This window comes from Cricetulus griseus, chromosome 8, assembly GCF_003668045.3.
Source record: "Cricetulus griseus strain 17A/GY chromosome 8, alternate assembly CriGri-PICRH-1.0, whole genome shotgun sequence".
NCBI classification, from domain to species: Eukaryota; Metazoa; Chordata; class Mammalia; order Rodentia; family Cricetidae; genus Cricetulus; species Cricetulus griseus.
The window spans coordinates 8,492,341-8,511,204 of record NC_048601.1 but is presented as its reverse complement, the minus strand read 5'-3'; the positions used below and the strand labels follow the sequence as shown (position 1 = coordinate 8,511,204).

Here is an 18,864-nt window from a genome sequence, read left to right as displayed (position 1 = left end):
GCCCTCCTTACAGATTCACAAGTCTTCAGGGCTTGGTTGTCCACCATGCCTTCTCGTCTTGGTGCCCAGGTTCAAAGCAGAGAGTGAGTCTCTGGAAGGCCTCCAGCATTGTGGGAAGCTGCCCTGCTTTACTCACAGTGAGTGCTTGGTGTCACAGGAACTCCTTGGAGTTCATGGACGTGAACCTGACCTGGCAGCCTTCTGAATGTCAGCAGTGGGTGCTGTGGTGTTGGATCCAGGCTGAGCTGGTGGGCTGGGCCAACACATGCGCTCAGCTCCTCCTCCTGCTCCATTTCCAGCTTCTGTCGGTGAATGAAGGGAGCCTCAGTTCCCCCTCCGTTTAGTCAGGTTTGGCTAGTACCTTGCATGTCTTGATGTGGGGTGCCATCTGGGAGTCTTTCTGCCTCTTGGGTCTTAAGGCCCTGAGGATTCAGGATGTGGGGGGGTTCAGGGGACGCTGAAGGTCTTCTGTCCTGACTTCCAGTTTCTTAGTTTGCTCAAGGACTAGAGAAGACTTACTTAGGTTTTTGTCACTTCAGATTCTCTCTCTCTCTCTCTCTCTCTCTCTCTCTGTGTGTGTGTGTGTGTGTGTGTGTGTGTGTGTGTGTGTGTGTGTGTGTTGGTTTGACTTGTAGGTTCTCTAGCTTATGCTTAGAAATAAATGCCCTCTCATTACCTATATACCCAGACCCTGTTCATTCCTTTAAGATTTATTCACAGTGGATCTCATTCTCATTCTCACTTTAAAGCTGTCTTCAAATTCTTGTAGTCCTGCCTCAGCCTCCCAATTGCTAGTCAGTATCCATGGCACCTAGCTTTGTATTAGATTTTGAGGCCCTCTTGTGTTTTTACCTTGTACTTCATTGGTAGCTAACTTCATTGGTCAAAGCATTGTAGTTGAATGGAGAAGTTTGGTCAATATGCATTATTTGTATAGAGCAAGAATGTATGTAATTCAATAATTGTGAGATCATATTCTTGTTGGTAAATTTCTAGGAGTAACAGCCTTTTTCTTCTCTTGTAGCATAAGCAGTACTCTAATGGACGTAGACAGCACAATTTCCAGTGGGCGTTCAACTCCAGCAATGATGAATGGACAAGGGAGCACTACATCTTCAAGCAAACATATTGCCTATAATTGTTGTTGGGACCAGTGCCAGGCGTGCTTCAACTCTAGCCCAGACCTGGCAGACCACATCCGTTCCATACACGTAGATGGTCAGCGCGGAGGGGTTGGTTTTACCATTTTTTTTTCCATTCTGTTTTGGTTGTATTAATTTATAATTGCTAATAGAATTTTATTTTTCTCTTCATGAAAGGAATTGGGGAATATCTGCCGCCCTGTTCTTTGTTATTTTCCTATCTACTTGCTAGGGTTATGTGAGGTAGGATATTTAATTTGGGGGTGTGTGTGTTTCAGTTTGCTGTAGTCCTTAGGAATATAAATATTCAGTGAGCCCCCAGGTTCTGGCACTAAAGGGGGAGCTTCTGGGTGGGGTGAGCAGCAGCCCTGTGGCTCTTGTAGAATCCTCAGTTACTGTGATGGGCTCGGCCTGCCTGAGAGGTGGGGCCAGGGTTGGTCCATGTAATGTTTAGCTCATGTAATGAAAAGGGAGCTAGCTCATCTTTTGTGGCCAGTGACTGGCCATCTTTCCTAAGGTCAGGTGTCCATGGAAGAGTATGTGTGATTAGTCAGTGTTGACCTATATACCCTTCCAGAGTACATTAATTTTGTCATCTGAAATGGAATGAGCAGTGAATACAGAAAAACCAAGTGAGATCAAAGTACATCAACTTTTTTCTTTTCACATAGGGGCTTACTCTGTAGCCTGCGATAGCTTTGCCTGAGTAATTATTCTCAACTCTGTCTAGTTGACTACAGTTAGTACATTTCCAGAAATTAATATCTTGCAAATACAGATAATACTAGGCCATGCATCTATTAGTCTGCTTTCCTGTTTTTGTTTGTTTGAGATAGGCTTTCATTCACTATGTAGCCCTGGGTGGCCTAGACTTTGCTGTTGTCTTCATTGTGGAGGTAGACTGATGCTGATATGGTTAAAATTGCCATAGTTTAAGTGAGTCAGATTGATACTTAAAATATTGGGATGGAGTATGTAGCTCGAGAGAATACTTGGATAGGATGCAGGAGACCCCATGTTGAACCACAGATACTAGAATAAGCAACTATGGAAGTATCTTGAGTATTTCAGTTAGTGGGGTCACCTTACAACCTTCCTTTAAAGGTGTGCACAGTGGTGCAAGCATACCTTTAATCCCAACACTTGGGAGACAGGGGCAGACTGATGTCTGAGTTTGCAGCCTGGTCTACATAGTGTGTTCTAGGACAGCCAAAGCTACATAGTGAGGCCCTGTCTCATAAAAACAAAAACAAACAAAACCAAAACATACACACAAACCAAACACCACACACACACACACACACACACACACACACACACACACACACACACACGAAAACATACCACCAAAATAATCGTCCTTTTTGTGGTGATGTAATGTGTCAGCAGTCCTCCTTATACCTGAGGAGTAAATAGTTGTCTTAAGTTTCCTATGTCTGATAACCAGTTAAGTTTTGTACTACCACTTGGTCTACTGGTAAACTCTATGACTTTCACTGGAGTGAAATCCAGTCCTCCACCCAGTACAGCGGATATATTAGTATCATACCGTATCTTAACCATATTGCTTTCCTGTTACAGATACTCCTCACTGTGTACCCAGGCTGTCTTTAATTTACAATCTTGCCTTAACTTTATACTCAAATTGCAGTCGGGTGCCACCATACTATACTGCCTTTAGTGAGCCCGTGCCTGATGCTACTTGGTATTTGCTACATCCTACCATGGCATAAGCTTTTGTGGCACTTGATTTAGCTACTAAATATATAGGATTAGGATTGCTGTTTACATAGAGATCACTCAGCATTTCGTAGTAGGCAGGAGAGAAGTGAATCTTAGATCCTATCAATTAAATTGGCACACAGCCTATATGAATATTCTCAGCTATTTAAAGGCGTGTAGAAAAAAATGGAAGTTAAACTAAGTTTCCTTTTAATGAAACAAAGTTGAAGCTTATTATTAAAGTTTTGTGTGCTGGTGACATGGCTTAGTGGGTAAAGGGGCTTGCTCAACAAAGTTGTCCTGTGTCCTCCACATGAATGTTGTGTCATGAAAGCCTGCATACCGCACAATAATAATTTAAACAGGGCTGGAGAGATGGCTCTGTGGTTAAGAACACTGGGTGCTCTTGTGAAAGACCTGGATTCAGTTCCCAACACCCATATGTTGGCCCACAGCCACGCATAATGCCTCTTTCTGACCTCTAAGAGTACTAGGCATGCAATGTTACACATACATACATGAAACAAAACATCGATGCTCAGAAAAGAAAAGTAAATAAAATCTAAAAAATAAACAACAGTAATAATAGAGTTGGATTAGTGGGTGAGAGTATTTGTTACTCTTGCAGTGGACCTGAGTTTGGTTCCCAGGACACACATGGTGTTTCATACCCCACAGTAACTCCAGTTTCAGATGATCCAGCACCGTCTTCTGACTACAGGAACCGGACATGCAAGTGGTACAGACACATGCACAGAAAAAACACTCACATACAGAAAATAAACACACCTAACACAGCAGTTTTATTTAGTAGAGAGAGGTAGTGGCCTGCCATGCGCCTAACTGCCTGTATACAAATCCGAAGGTTTTGGGCAAAGGTGGAAGGACTGCGTCCCGAAAATGATTGTCCTCGTACTAACTGTGACGTGTGCCCCCCACCCCACACACACATGAGAGAGAGACAGAGACAGAGACAGAGAGAGTCATAGGAAAGGGAAAGTGCATACTATTTGGGTGTGGGCTTCCCAAGAAGGAGGGGAAGGGAGAAAGATAGGGGAGAAGGCCTGGGTTTCTTAGCAATAGTCATATATATAATTTTAGTGACTCAAGATGTTTTGGAGGCAGAATTTCACTGTGTAGCCTTGACTGTCCTGAAACTTGCTCTGTTTCTTGAAACCAGGCTGGCCTCAAACTAATAGTGTGATCCACCTGCCTCTGCCTATCTAGTGCTAGGATTAAAAGTGTGCACCACCACCACCCAGCTATTTGTTTTATAAGATTCATTTTGTTTTATGTATGTATGAGTGTTTTGCCTGAACGTATGTATGTGTACTGTGTGTGGAGGTCTTCTGTTTAGAAGACCTGAACAGAATTCAGGTCTTCTGCAGGAGCAAAAAAACAAACACTGTTACCTCTTGAGCCTTTTCTGTAGCCTGCTCATTAGATGAAACTTTGTAAATTATGTTACTTGATATGACATTTGATAACTGTTGGTACAGGTGTCTTAATGGTATTCCAGAGCCTGTCATGAATTTCTACAATCTTAGTGATTTCATTTGAACCTGACTCAGTATATTACTTTGTTATAGATAAGACCATCTAGCTAAGTGGATCTCAACCTTCCTAATGCTGCAACTCTTTTATACAGTTCCTCACGTTGTGCTGACCCCCCAACCATTAAATGATTTTGTTGCCACTTCATAGCTGTCATTTTACTACTGTTATGTTTGTAAATATCTGATACTCAGCCCCAGACCTAGAGGTTGAGAGCCAGTAAGTGCTACCATGGTTTTTACGATGTAGAATCCTTTTCTAGAAGGTGGGAAACCTAGGTTTAACACTAGGTTTAATCCTCAGCACCACCCCACCCCACCCCACCCTTTGTCCTGTTGCCAAAAAGGAATGATACTATTTTGATCAAAGAAGGCTACTGATAATGGAGGAATTATTAGTTGCTATGTTAAATGAAAGGATCAAAGAAATGTAGAAATGTACATCATGGTTTTGCACACCAGTCTTTTATTTTTAATTCAAGAAATTACATTGGGTCATCCTAGAGTGAAGTCTGGGACTGATGCATTTCAGACAAACACAAGCACTAGGCTCTTCCCAAGCCCTGGGGCATAAAAAAGAACACGAGTTTGGTGCTTGGGATTATGAGACAAAAGAAAAGGTTTTCTTTTTTCTTTTTTTTCTCCTTTAGAAATGGGTTTTACTATATATTCTTGCTCACCAGGAATATTCTGTGAATATCTTTCCACAGTCTCCTTTAGAGCTGTACATCTTTGAGGGGGCTGGAGAAATGGTTCTGGAGTTAAGAGCACTGGCTGTTCTTCTTTAAGTCCTGAGTTCAATTCTCAGCAACCACATGGTGACTCACGACTATCTGTATATAATAGGATCTGATGCCCTCTTCTGGCATGCAAGTATACATACAGAGCACTCATACATAAAATATGAAATTCTCTTCCTCTCTCTACACACACACACACACACACACACACACACACACACACACACAGCGCTGTACTTCCTTGACCCTTCACAAATGTCTTGATCTGGCACCATGAACCCCAGGCTGGTCTCATACTCTTTGCAGTCTTCCTCAGCTTATTTAGTTCTGGAATCTGACTTAAGCTTTTTTAGTTGGGTTTTGTGTCTTGAAGAATGAATGTTGGTTGAAATAAGAATATGTTTTGTAGTGACCTTTAAGGGTAACATAAATCATTTTAACTTTTTTATCTTAATTTGATGTATGTGTTTTGCTTATATGTAAGTGTGTGGCAAGTCACTCATGCTGTGTCCTATTGAGACCAGAAGTCATCTAATCCCGGGACTCTGGGCTTACAGATGGTTGTGAGCCATCATATGGGTGCTGGGAATCGAACCCAGGTCCTCTGGAAGAGCCCTCAGAGTTCCAGTGTTCTTTGGTTGTTTGGTAGTTTTTTTTTTTTTTTTTAATTTTATTTTTTATTTTTTTTAAGACAGGGTTTCTCTGTGTAGCCCTGGCTGTCCTGGAACTCATTGTGTAGACCAGGATGGCTTCGAACTCGAAGAGATCCACCTACTTCTGCCTCCAGAGTGCTGGGATTATAGGCATGTGCCATAACTGCTGTTTCCTAGTGTTCTTAACTGGGGAGCCATCTCTCCAGCCTCAAACTTTTAACTGTTTTAAGTGTGTAATTCAGTGGCACTATGTAAATTTATTTTCATTACCTGTCTCTATGGCTTTTCCATTGTCATCTCAAGATGAAACCTGGGGCCTTTATCAGTCAGTGTATAACTGTTTTGGTGACCACTTTTTGTCTCAAAGTTGTCTACTTATCGTCTATGAGGACTTATATTTTCTTTCAGTGCTGGAGTTAGAACCTAGGTCCTTGAGCATGCTTGACAAACTCAACACTGAGTCTAGACATAGCCTTTGTGTACCTTATATGAGTAGGGAATAGCTGACTTTGATTGCCTAATGATGGTTGTTTTTTATTTTGCTTTTTTTGTTTGTTTATTTTTCGAGATAGGGTTTCTCTGTGGCTTTGAAGGCTTTCCTGGAACTAGCTCTTGTAGACCAGGCTGGTCTGGAACTCACTGAGATCCACCTGTCTCTGCTTCCTGAGTGCTGGGACTAAAGGTGTGCACCATTGCTGCCTGGCAAAAAACCCCCAAAGGTTAAAAATTTATTTTGTTTGTATGGATGTTCTGCTTATGTATCTATGTATATTTTTGTACCTGCCTATGGATGGTTGTGAGCCACCATGCGAGTGCTGGGAGCTAAATCCAGGTTGTCTGCAAGAATAGCAAGTGTTCTTAACTGCTGAGCCATCTTTCCAACCCCCTAACATTTTTATTTATTTATTTATTTATTTATTTATTTATTTATTTATTTTTTTTTTAACACAATTTTTTATTGAAGATTATTCTTTAAGTATTTTTTTGTGTATATAATTTTGTGGGTTTTTTTTTTTTTTTTACATTTTTTTATTTATTATGTATACAACATTCTGCTTCCATGTATATCTGCACACCAGAAGAGGGCACCAGATCGAATAACAGATGGTTGTGAGCCACCATGTGGTTGCTGGGAATTGAACTCAGGACCTCTGGAAGAGCAGTCGGTGCTCTTAACCTCTGAGCCATCTCTCCAGCCCCATTTTTATTTATTTTTATGTGTATGGGTGTTTTACCTGCATGCATGTCTGTGCATGCCTGGTGCCTGCAAAGACTGGAGATGTAGACAGCCGTGAGCTGCCATTCGCTGTGAATTGAACTCGGGTCCTTGAAGAGAAGTACTCTTAACTTCTAAGCCATCTGTTCAGCACCCTTCCTGACTTTTTGATGTGTAAGTGTGGATGACATGTTAGAGATTAAATTATTTAAACAGTAGGTTATGAATATACTTTAGAGAATTATGAGACAACCTGGGTGTTATATAATCCTAGCACTCAGGTTGGGGCAGGAATATCTAGGCTACCCTGGATTAGTATCAAAGAATAGCAAACAACGATAAAAAACCATGAAAATGTTTTGAATAATTAAAATAGAACGTAAAAATGAAGCTTTTGTGTTAAGTATAATAAATTGCTTCTGTACTTTGGGTTCTTAATAGTGGCATGGGTGTTTTTTGAGATAGTGGCCTGGAACTTTTGGGAATTATCATGCTGGCATTGACTTTGTGGTGCTTTCTTCTCCTGTCTCCTGAATTCTGGGAATTCTGGCTAGCCTGTTACTATGTTTGTTTTGTTCAATATTCCCTAATATTTAAGCTTCTCCATATTACATGAGACTGGACTGTGGATTTATTAAAGTAGCTAAACCTTAATTGATTTATAGGACCTATTGCTGAATATGGTGAAGCAGACCTTTAATCTCAGCACTGAGGAGGCAATGAGAGTTGAATCTTTGTGAGTTTGCCTTGTGTACAAAGCAAGTTCCAGCCAAGGCTAGGTAGTGAGACCCTGCCTCAGAGCAGCAACAGAAAAATAAGATCATTTTATACTAGAAGTGTTTCTAAAAGTCAAATACAAAAATATTTTTCAAGGCCAAAAATAGTGGCATTTGCCTGCTTAGGAGGCTGAGGCAGGGTGATGCCTAGTTAGAGAGGTTACATGTGAGACTGTCTCAGAACCAGTTAGCTGGGGCTGAAGAGGTGGTTCAGTGATTAAGAAAGATCACAGGCTGCTCTTCCGGGGGACTGGGGTTCTGGTCGTAGCACTTAACTTGGTGACTGACACCTGTCTGTAACTCCAGGTCCAGGGCATGTGGTGCTCCCTTCTACGTCTGTCTACATGAGGCACCATAGCCCAAACATGAAGGACTACAATTGTGTATCTAAAATCTTGGGTTCTACTTTACCCTTTCCTCAATTCTCTGTTTCGAGACAGGGTCCCTCTAAAAGCCCTACATTTCCTTTAATTAAGAGTCGTCATGGAGCTGGAAAGATGGCTTAGGAGTTAAAAGCACTGATTAGTCTTCTAGATGTCCTGAATTCAATTCCCAGCAACCACATGGCAGCTCACAACCATCCCTAGTAGGATCTGATGCCCTCTTCTGACCTGCAGGCATATGTGCATACAGAACACTGTATACAAAATAAAGAAGTCTTTAAAAAAATGTAGGTTTCAGATACAGAAAATTAGATACTGAAATTTCTTAAAAAAAAAAAAAAAAGAGTCCACTTGTGATTTCAGATTAATGGAGCAGATATATAAGAATGTTGGCACATGAGAGGTTGAGACAGGAGGGTCATAGAGGTCAGCCTGGGCTACACTGGGGGTACTTGTTTCAGAAGACCAAGCCATCCACTAATTCTGAAGGCAGGGTTTCACTGTGTAGACCAGGCTGGCTTTAAATTCACAGATCGACCTGCTTCTGCCTCAGTGATGAGTTTAAAAGCATACTTAACTCACTATATCCAGTAAATTTAGTTTCTTTAACCCTTTAAATTGTCTGTTTCGATATGTTGGTATCACATTTATCCACTGTTTATTGAATGTTGGGGTGGGTGTAGAGATGAGAGGGTAGTTGGCCAGAATTGGCTCTTCTACCACGTGGGGCTGGTGTTTAAATTATCAGGCTTGGCAGGAAGTGCCTTTGCCGACTGAGCCACCCCACTGGTCTAAAAGTGATCCTGGAAACATTTTCTACTGGGTGCATTGAACCTGAGTTCCCTGTGATTTACCCCCTGAACTTCATTTGTAGCCCAAGCAGGCTTTGCACGCATCTTGCTGCTTCATCCTGCTGAGCAGCTACAATTACAGCCCTGCTCTGCCAGCCTGGTTTAAAGGAACCTTTAAAAGTTGGACTCTGAAACACAGGATGAATATAGGAAGGCCAGGAGTCAGTGGGGGGCAGAGGAAGTGTTGTGAAATGCAGTGCCTGCCTAACTCATGTTTGAGTGCAGCACCATGGGCTCGGCCATCTAGAAGGGCAGCAGTGAGAGCCTTGTTAGAATAGGTTCTGTTTGGAGATCAGGTCTCATGGATGGAGTCCTGGCTGGCCTCACATGCTAAGGATGACTTTGAACATCTGATCCTCTTGTTTCTACCTCCCAGTTGCTGACATGGGTCATCCCACTTAGTTTCTCCAGGGTTTGTGTATGCTGGGCAAATGCTCTACTAGCTTCGGGTCACACAGCAGTCCCAGACCTGCAGCTCCTGCTAAGGAGCTGGAGTCAGACTTCTGTCACCAGGTCCAGCTTGCAGTAGAATTGGCACACAGCTCCATCTGAGAAAACCAAAAGCCAGAGTAGATCACAGAGTCCACCTGACTTCTGTCATTATTTCATAGACTGAGATGTTTGCCTGATTCCCAAGGAGGCTAGAAGAAAAAAGCCAGATTCCCTGGAACTGGAGTCAGATTGTTGTGAGCCACCAAATGGGTGCTGTGAATTTAACACAGTGGCCAGTGCTCTTGAACACTGAGCTGTCTCTTGAGCCCTGTGTTTTATGTTTTGAGTTGATTTTCTTGGTGCTCCCTGGGATTCATCCCCAGGCTGTGTCCATGGCAGGCAGGCAAGCACTCTAGTGCAGACCTGCATTCTCAGCCCTTCAGTCTGCGTGTGTTTTTGGTGTGCTCTGTATGCAGTACTCTGTAGTACTGAAGTGGTTCTGTGTATGATTCTTCTTAGGAAGAAAGCTCTCAGTAGCTTTTTGTTTTGTTTTGTTTTGTTTTGAGGCAAGGTCTCAGTTTTTGTGGCTTAAGGTGCCAGTTCTTTTTTTTTTTTTTGTTTTTGTTTTTGTTTTTGTTTTTTGAGACAGAGTTTCTGTGTGGCTTTGGAGGCTGTCCTGGAACTAGCTCTTGTAGACCAGGCTGGTCACAAACTCACAGAGATCCACCTGCCTCTGCCTCCCGAGTGCTGGGATTAAAGGCGTGCGCCACCAACGCCTGGCTTAAGGTGCCAGTTCTTTCCTTTCAGGAAAAGACTGTAGTGGGTGGGACAGTTGCCAGCGTTTGGAATACTTGTTGTAACCCACTTTGTGCGGCTTCAGTCGGATCCAGATGACTTGCCCAGTTCTTACCTGAGAGGGGGAGAGTGGATTGAGAAACAGCAGATAAAGACAGAGACACATAATAGACTCTGGAGGGCAATCCAGTCAATACTGGATGCCCCAAGTTTATTCTTTACCATTCTTACATACCCCAACCAAAAAGGGGAACATGGCAAAAGACTTGTCAAGATACAAGGAAGAAACAGACCTCTTCCTTAATTCTCCAAACATTTGGTAACCATGCCTTTGAATAAATTTTTCAGTATCTGGGCTTTGAGGGTCAAGAGTAAACACACCTCAGAACAAGTCTTTTGTTACTTATCAAACATCCTGTGGCAGGCACACCTTAGACCATTAGGTCTTATGACTTTAACCTTGGGAAGAATAAGGATAGTTTTAAACTGTGACCTTAAAACAAGATGAAGCAGAGCCATCTTTATGGGCCCTGACAAATACTTAAGAAATCTCACTAAGGGAAGGTTAGGCTGGAACTTTCCAGACTTAGTCAGATTTGATTCCCTGAGGTTGAGAATGTGATAGGTCTGTTGTCCCTTACCTCTGTATGTTTACTTTAGAATTAAGATACCTGAAAGGACTTCTTAGTGGGAAGAACAGTACAAGAATATAGAATATAGAGCCGGGTGTTGGTGGCGCACGCTTTTAATCCCAGCACTTGGGGAGGCAGAGGCAGGTGGATCTGTGAGTTCAAGACCAGTCTGGTCTACAAGAGCTAGTTCCAGGACAGCCTCCAAAGCCACAGAGAAACCCTGTCTCCAAAAACAAAAAGAATATAGAATATAGAATATAGGAATGTGAGAATAGGTATCCATGAGTAGAAAAACTTGATAACAAAATTTTTATTTTTCTTTTAAAATTTGAATGTGACTTATAGTTTTTGACTCATTCTTTGATGTTAAAAGCGTATCTACTAGTTAATGTTTATTGATCATTTTCATATTTTCCTGGTATTGAGAATTAGCAAATTCTTTATAAAAACACAAGTAAACTTGTCTTAGTGTGCAGAGCTTGTCATCTTTTATGTATCTCCATCCTGAGGGTTCTGTTAGTTTCTTAAACTGAGAGAAGATGCAGCATGGAGAACGGGGCAAAACTCTTGCCGATTGGGAAACGAGAGTTAAGTGTATTTTGTACAAATGCCCAGGCAGTGACTTGATATCAGTTGAAGATTTTCATTGTATTTGAAATTCTGAATGGTGAGAGTCTTTATTGAGATGAGTGATGGTTGTTCTCCTGAACAGGTGTTCGTTTGCCTGTGGAAAGGCTGTAAGGTGTATAACACTCCGTCAACCAGTCAGAGTTGGCTGCAGCGGCACATGCTGACGCACAGTGGGGACAAACCTTTCAAGGTATGTATGTGCAGGCTTTCTAAAGCCACTGTGAGCTCATCTTTTAAAGGTAAGGCCTCACTCTGTAATCTTAGCTCATGTGATCCTGGAACTCCTTATGTAGGCCAAGCTGGCTTCAAAGTTGGCAACTCTGCTGCCTTGGCCTCTCCAGTTTTGGGATAACAGGCTGAGCCACCGTGCCTGGCTGATCTGTATAACGAGCATGCTTTGACCTTTCTAACATTTTTCAGTGGTGAGGTGCAAACATTTTCCCACAGACTTGTCCCCAGTGCCTTCTAAAAAATGAAAAAGATCCCTTTGTTTTAACTTTTTTTAAAGTTTTGAGGGGGGAGGTTTTGAGGCAGGATTTCTCTGTGGCTGTCCTAGAACTAGCTCTGGTAGAACAGGTTGGTCTGGAACTCACAGAGTTCCTCCTGTCTTTCTCTGTCTGTGATTAAAGGTTTGCACCACCACTTCCTGGCATGTTCTGGGAGATCTTTAAAAGTAAGTTTCTGGAAGAATTCTTTGGACTTCTAAAATATAAGAAAATACTTTGTTTGATGGCATGCATATGCCACAGAATTGAAAGGATCACTATAAAAAAGTACAATAATTATTAAAACCCTAGCCAAAGTGAATGTTGTGTAAGAAATTTCCTTTGAGTTTTGTCAGAATATAGTTGTTTGAGTTATTTTAAAAGAGAACCATGAACAAGTTGGAGGTACTAGAAATATTTGGAGCCAGAGGCCCATTCCCACAGGCCTGGGGAATTGGGAGAGGGTTGTGTGAGCCTAGGAATTTGAAGCTAGCCTTGGAAACATGCTTAGGCCCCCCCTCCCCCCCACTGCACTCTGCTGCTACTCTTCTATCTTCTTCCTGCATATATAATTAGGATTATTATTTTATTACTTTCTCAGAAATTCACCTTTTTAGAAAATGGAACAAGAGATAAATGCAGTCCCTTCCCTCTTCCTCCCTCTACTTTTGTGTACGGGCGTTGCTGTATATTCATTCCATTGACCTGAAGCTTCCAGTATAGTCCAGGCTGCTCTCAAAATGCCTGAGTGTCGATCACAGGCATGTGTCTGTCCCCATGCCTTGGCCTTACAGAAAATTGAATATGAACTATAGTGTGTGTTTCTGCTGAACTATTTTAAATACACTGTTCTAATTTACACTGTAACAAGCTTATCCTATTAATAGCTTACATTATATGATTATATGAATATATGTCTCTTAGTTTTGGCTGGGATATGTTTACTTACTTATTAGTGGCATATTTTTTTTTTTTTTTTTTTTTAAAGCTGTCTTGTGTAACTGGCTGGCTTGAAACTTGCTTTGTAGACCAAGCTGACCTTGAACTCACAAGAGATCTGATTGCCTCTGCCTCCCAAGGGCTGGAATTAAAGGCATGTGCCTCCATGCCCAACTCCCACTGGAGATAGGCAAGGCATCTGTTTTTAAAGGTGTTAGAGGAGTGTGTTACAGAGTATAACTTGAAGTTTTTGTGTGTTACAGAAATCTGTATTTTCACTAGTACAATACATTGTCTATATTGATGGGGTTCATCTTGATAATTACACATATGTGTCCAGCATGTACTCATCAAATCAAGCTCCCTATTTTCTGGTTTCTCCTTAGGGATCATGTAAATCAGGAAAACAGTGCTATCTAGATAGTGAACATTCCAGGCAATGTGAAGAAAGATTATTAAGGAAAAACAGATTTTCCTCTTCAGGAAATTGGCCTTTAAAAATATTTATTGTTAATACTTTGTGTTTTATGAGAGTCTCCATGTAGACCAGGTTGGCCATTCAGAGATGTGCCTGCCCCTGCCTCCTCACCATTCCCCCTGCCTCCTCACCATTCCCCCTGCCTCCTCACCATTCCCCCTGCCTCCTCACCATTCCCCCTGCCTCCTCACCATTCCCCCTGCCCCCTTGTGGGTATGTGGGTATCTGGAATCAGTGCAGAGTGAAGTTGCCCTTGGAGACCAAGAGGAGTCGCATTTCCTGAGAAGCTGTAGCTACAGGCGGTCACAAACTGCCTAGTACAGATTGTTGAGAGCCGGATTCCAGTCTTGACCACTAAAGTCTTTTTGTTCCCTTTCTGCTGTGTTTGTCCCTTGTCATAGGTCACTCCTATCTGCTATTTGCTATCTTGCCTTAGTTGTGGGAGCCCCTCAGCTCTGCTTTTTCTTTGATCCACTAAGTTATTGATAAGATTAATTGAAATTGTCTGAAGCAGCTGATTTTTCTTTGTATAAAATTGCTGTGTGAGGTTCCACAGAAAGGTTAAAGTACAGTGTTTGTCTGTCTATCCCTGTCCATGCACTTGGTTTTCTTTGCTACAAAATGTATTAGTATTGCCAGCATTCTGATTTTGGCTAAAAAGTTTGAATAATCTTACCGCATTGTAGCTTGACATTTTGATCTTTCCAGAGATAGGACCCCATGGCCTTGTGCACATGAGGCAAGAGCTCTGCTTCAGAGCTCTGGCTGTGTTTTAATTTCTTATGTCTCCTGTGAGTGATGCTGCTGAGTATTTTCAAGTGTTCTGTCTCTGTCCTGTTTAAGTCTTTGGCCATTTAAAAGTTTTGTTGACTTTTACTAGATGGTTTGTTAGTGATGAGTAATGTTCTTGAGTCACCTGCAGTGGCTCACTTCTGTGCCTCATCAAATTGAAACTGAGAACAAGAAGCTCACCCTGAGATTATTGTTGAAATGGGGTCTTGCTGTGCACCCTGGAACTACATAAACTCAGGCTGTCCTCAGATTCAGAGAGCTGCTCCTCCTCCTTCCTCAAGTGCTAGGATTAAAAGCATGTGCCACTGTACCTCCCTAAAGCTCTTGTTTGTTGTTGTTGTTATTATTATTATTGTTGTCTGTGTGAGTAGGTTCATACGTATGCCTATGGTTTCCTGTGGAGGCCAGAAGAGGACATTGGATCTCTTGAAGCTGTTCAGTGTGGGTGCTGGAATTTGAACTCCAGTCAGTTGCAAGAGCAGCCAGTGATCTTACCAATGAGACCTCTCTCCAGACAGGAAAATTTAAAAATTTTATGCATATATAAGCATGTCTGTGTGTCTGTGCTGGGGCATATGTGGAGGATAGAGTTCATTATCATTTTCCTGATTGCCAGTTTTGTTTTGTGTTTTAAACTTTTTGGTGTTTTTACTTTTATAGCTTTGTGTACATCTTAGATATTAACCTGCTGCACTGAAGCTCTTTGATTTTCTGTAATCCTTGGTCTTATTTCCTGTGTTAATCTGAGTGTTATTCAGAAAAAATACCTATGCCTATATCATTTATGTGTGTGTGAGGGACATATATGTTCATATCTAGGTCAGAGGCTGGCAGTGAGTGTTTTCCTCAGTTGCTTTTGATCCCTACTTCTTTCTTCCTTGAGATAGTGTCACAGCTCAGTTGTGGCTCACAGCTCTGTAGTTGCTGGTGGCCTTGAATGCCTGATCCTGCTTCTCTTTAGAAGTGAGAAGCTGGGGGATGAACCAAGGCCTTGAGCATGCAGTGTAACCAACCTCTCTGCTTACCCTAGTCTCCATCCACCCATGGCCTCTCATTGAGCCCCATCTTGCCAATTTGGCTAATCTGCCCCATGAGCTCTAGGAATCCATCTGCCTATGTATCCTCATGTCAGGATTATAGATGTCTGCTTCTGTGCCTGATGTGGATGGGTGTGACAGGGGACAAACCCTGTGTCATCAGATTTGACCAACTGACCTATTTTTTCCAACTCCCATGCTTATTTTGAAGTGTTTTCTATTAGCAGCTTGAATCTCAGGTGTAAATGAAGGTCTTTGAAAATTTGCATTGGTTTTTTTTTTTGCAAGGGGGGAGACATCTTGTCTGATTTCAACTGAATATACTTTGCTAAAATTATGTGTTGAATAGGCTAATTTTTTGTTTTTATAATTTATTTATATTTTATCTGTATTGGTGTTTTGTCAGCATGTATGTCTGAGGGTGTCAGATTCCTGGAACTGGAGTTACAGATAGTTGTGAGTGCTGGGAATTTCTTAATCCTGAGCACTGGCTGCTCTCTCTAGCTTCAGGCTATCTTTTGTTAATTGTGTTTTTTTGACATCTTTAAAAATTCAAATTTACTGACTCATTGCTTTTAACACAAAGTTACTTGAGGATTATTCCATTGATAAGATTGTTTTACAGGTTCCCCCCCCACCCCCCCCCACCCCCAAAAATAGGGTTTCTCTGTGTATCCCTGGCTGTCCTTAAACTAGCTTTGTAGACCAAGCTGGCCTCAAAGATCCATTCTCCCTTCTCTGCCTCCCAAATGCTGGGATTAAAGGCATGCACCACCACCTCCAGGCTAGTTTTGTTTTCTTTTTGCAGCGTTGAGGCTGGAACTCAAGGCTCTTGTGCTTGTGTCTGTCACTGACCTGCACCCCAGCCTGTTGCATGAATTTAGCTCTGCTGTTGGAGTTTCTACATTCTCTGTGTTTTGATGAGTTTGTAGATACCCTTTCTGGGCAGGAAATTGGTTTTGTTTGTCCCTGTTCTTGTACCTTGTGTGACAGTGGACACTAGGAAGTGTTTGCACTGATATCCTGAGTCATTCTTCCTTCACACTCACTGAGCACTCATAAAGGAGTGTAGAGTCTTAATAATAATGCCAGGTGCCACTTTTATGATGCTGACTAGCACCATATAAGTAGCTTGTTGAATGTTTGGGCTGTCCTTAATTTTATGAAACTCTGTAAGCACACAGCTGTGGATTTCTCCTACTTTATGCAGACATATCTGTGACTCACAAGGTTTTCTGGGCTTAAAATATGTATAAGGGTGTCCATATTTCCAAGATATATTGAAAGTGTGAATTGGGTGTGTACACACAGTGAAGGTGTGATGGCAGACCCAAGTGAGCATACGTCTTGGTACTTTGAAAAGGAGATAGCAGATTGTGCTGAACTTTTTCCAAAGTTAGGATTGATAGTGTCTTGGATAGAAGAGCCTGGAGGCATGTGTGTGGTGGTATTTTGGATGTCTAGTGCTGAACTTCATTAATTACATATTTGTAGTTTGTTTTCCAAGTCAGAAACTAAGTAGATTGATCTGTGAGAATGTTCTCTAATGGAATATAACAAATACATAAAGCTTTTCAAACTCTACTTTTAAATTTCTTCCTACTTGTTATAAAACGGTCTAGAAAAGTAGGGAGGTATCTGAAGATCCTCCTTCCTCTGTCTTCCAAGCGTTGGGATTAAAGGCATGTGCCACCGACACCCAGCTGGCTAGTTTATAGTTTTTGACGGTGTTGCATGGCTTTAATCCTGGCACTCTGAGGTGGGGAAGAGGCAGGAGGATTCTGAATTTGAGGCCATCCTGGCCTAATAGTAAGTTCCAGGCCATCTAGGGCTTCATAAGGAGACACTTTTTTAATATAAACAAATACTATCTAGGAATTGGAGTAGCCATTAAGGAGTCAGTGTCCTTCCTGTCTTGATAAGCATGGTTTATTCACACCATCTCCTAGGAAGTCGACCCTGTAGGTTTTGTCTTGATGCCAGTGGAGAGGCAGTAAAAATATGTTTTGGAAACAGCCATAGCACTGAGAAGTGGTGTACTTGTTGGAAAGCTTGTTTGTTTTTAAAGTGAGCTTGTAAAAGAAACGCTTCCTGTGTCTTTTCTAGGACCAGTGTTGTTGTGCAGTTCACTGCAGGAAAACGTCCTTGGCCTGAAGGTGTGCTCAGACCTCACGCGTAACCCTGACAGCCCTTCTTTTTTTCTTTCTAGTGTGTAGTTGGTGGCTGCAATGCCAGCTTTGCTTCTCAGGGAGGGCTAGCTCGCCACGTACCCACACACTTCAGTCAGCAGAACTCCTCAAAAGTTTCTAGCCAGCCAAAGGCCAAAGAAGAATCTCCTTCTAAAGCTGGGATGAACAAGAGGAGGAAACTAAAGAACAAAAGACGGCGCTCATTACGTAAGTGTTCACTTAGAGCCTCCATGGAGAAAAAGGGCTGTAGGCAAGTCTGGTGTAACTGGTATTGAGTTTGGCTTGTTGATATCTATGAGAAGTAACATATGCCTGCCTGTCATTGTGAGAGTCTAGTGAGAAGTGTTTGCAGAAGCGAAAGGAGCACTAAGTGTTTGTGATCACAGAATATAAACTAAAGATATTTAGAGAATTGGATACTAGGAGTACTTTGATTTGTTACAAGTTAGGAAAGTTTAAAACATGGCAATGTTTGTTTCTGCAAATACTTGAGAAAACTGTGAGCATGTCAAAAGTAAAAAACAGAAGTAAGCCATCAATGAAGTGTAGAATATATGTGAAATGTGTGTTTGCAACATGAACATAGGAAGATGATGTTCATGATTACTGGATTATAAAATACTCCTTTGATATTTAGGGTTAGAATGATTAGATGGCATACAGTGCTGAGGGTAAGAATTAACCTTGAAACATGGAGACTGTCGGGCCACTACATCTGCAATGAAGAGAAGTGAATGGGGGATTGGGTGAGGGAGGGGGTGAGGGAGGGAGGGATGACGGAACCCTGTTGTGCAGGTAGTCAGTCCCGCAGATGACATGGTGAGCAGACAGGTTCTCCTCACACTTGGTTGACTGGGAAGAGGAAAAAGGCAGATGCAGGTCTCAAGTCATGTAACTGGCCTCTAAAACCCCGAAACATTTCTGTTAGTCAAAGACACAGTGAACAAAATGAATTGATCACAAAGGAAAAAAGTTTCATTCCTACTAAATTTACTAGAAGTATCTTTTCATGCTGTCTTAACTAGTTGAGTTCTAAACACTTTGGCCATGAATAACTTTCGAGAATTTATTTCCACTTAAAGTTTCACAGCACAGCCTATCTCTGAGGGAAGTTAGGCCAGTAACCAGAGGCAGGAATTTGATGGTGTAAGTTTGATCCCTGGAGCCCACATGGTGGAAGAAGAGAATTCATTAGTCATCTCTCTGAGCTCCATAGGTGGGCCAAGGCACTGACATGCACCTCCCTCCGCCACGAATGTAAAACAGAAAAAAGAGAACTGCTTAATATCGCACTGGAAACTCAGGGGAGCTTGCCCCTCATTTCACAGTGTCGTCATTTAAATCTATTCACTGTTCCCGTTACTTAGCAATACTTACACAATTGGCTTCTCTTTTTTAGACAAAGTCTCACTGTAAGGA

General features: G+C 41.9%; 1 protein-coding gene across 1 annotated transcript in view; it reads left to right on the top strand.

Annotated features, from left to right (window-relative positions):
* Positions 1–18,864, top strand: part of Aebp2 (AE binding protein 2) — a 43,365-nt gene that overhangs the window by 11,432 nt on the left and 13,069 nt on the right. The window contains 3 exon segments of the mRNA XM_027429960.2: positions 1,025–1,232; positions 11,608–11,715; positions 17,466–17,652. Of these exon segments, the coding sequence (XP_027285761.2) occupies positions 1,025–1,232; positions 11,608–11,715; positions 17,466–17,652 (503 nt within the window).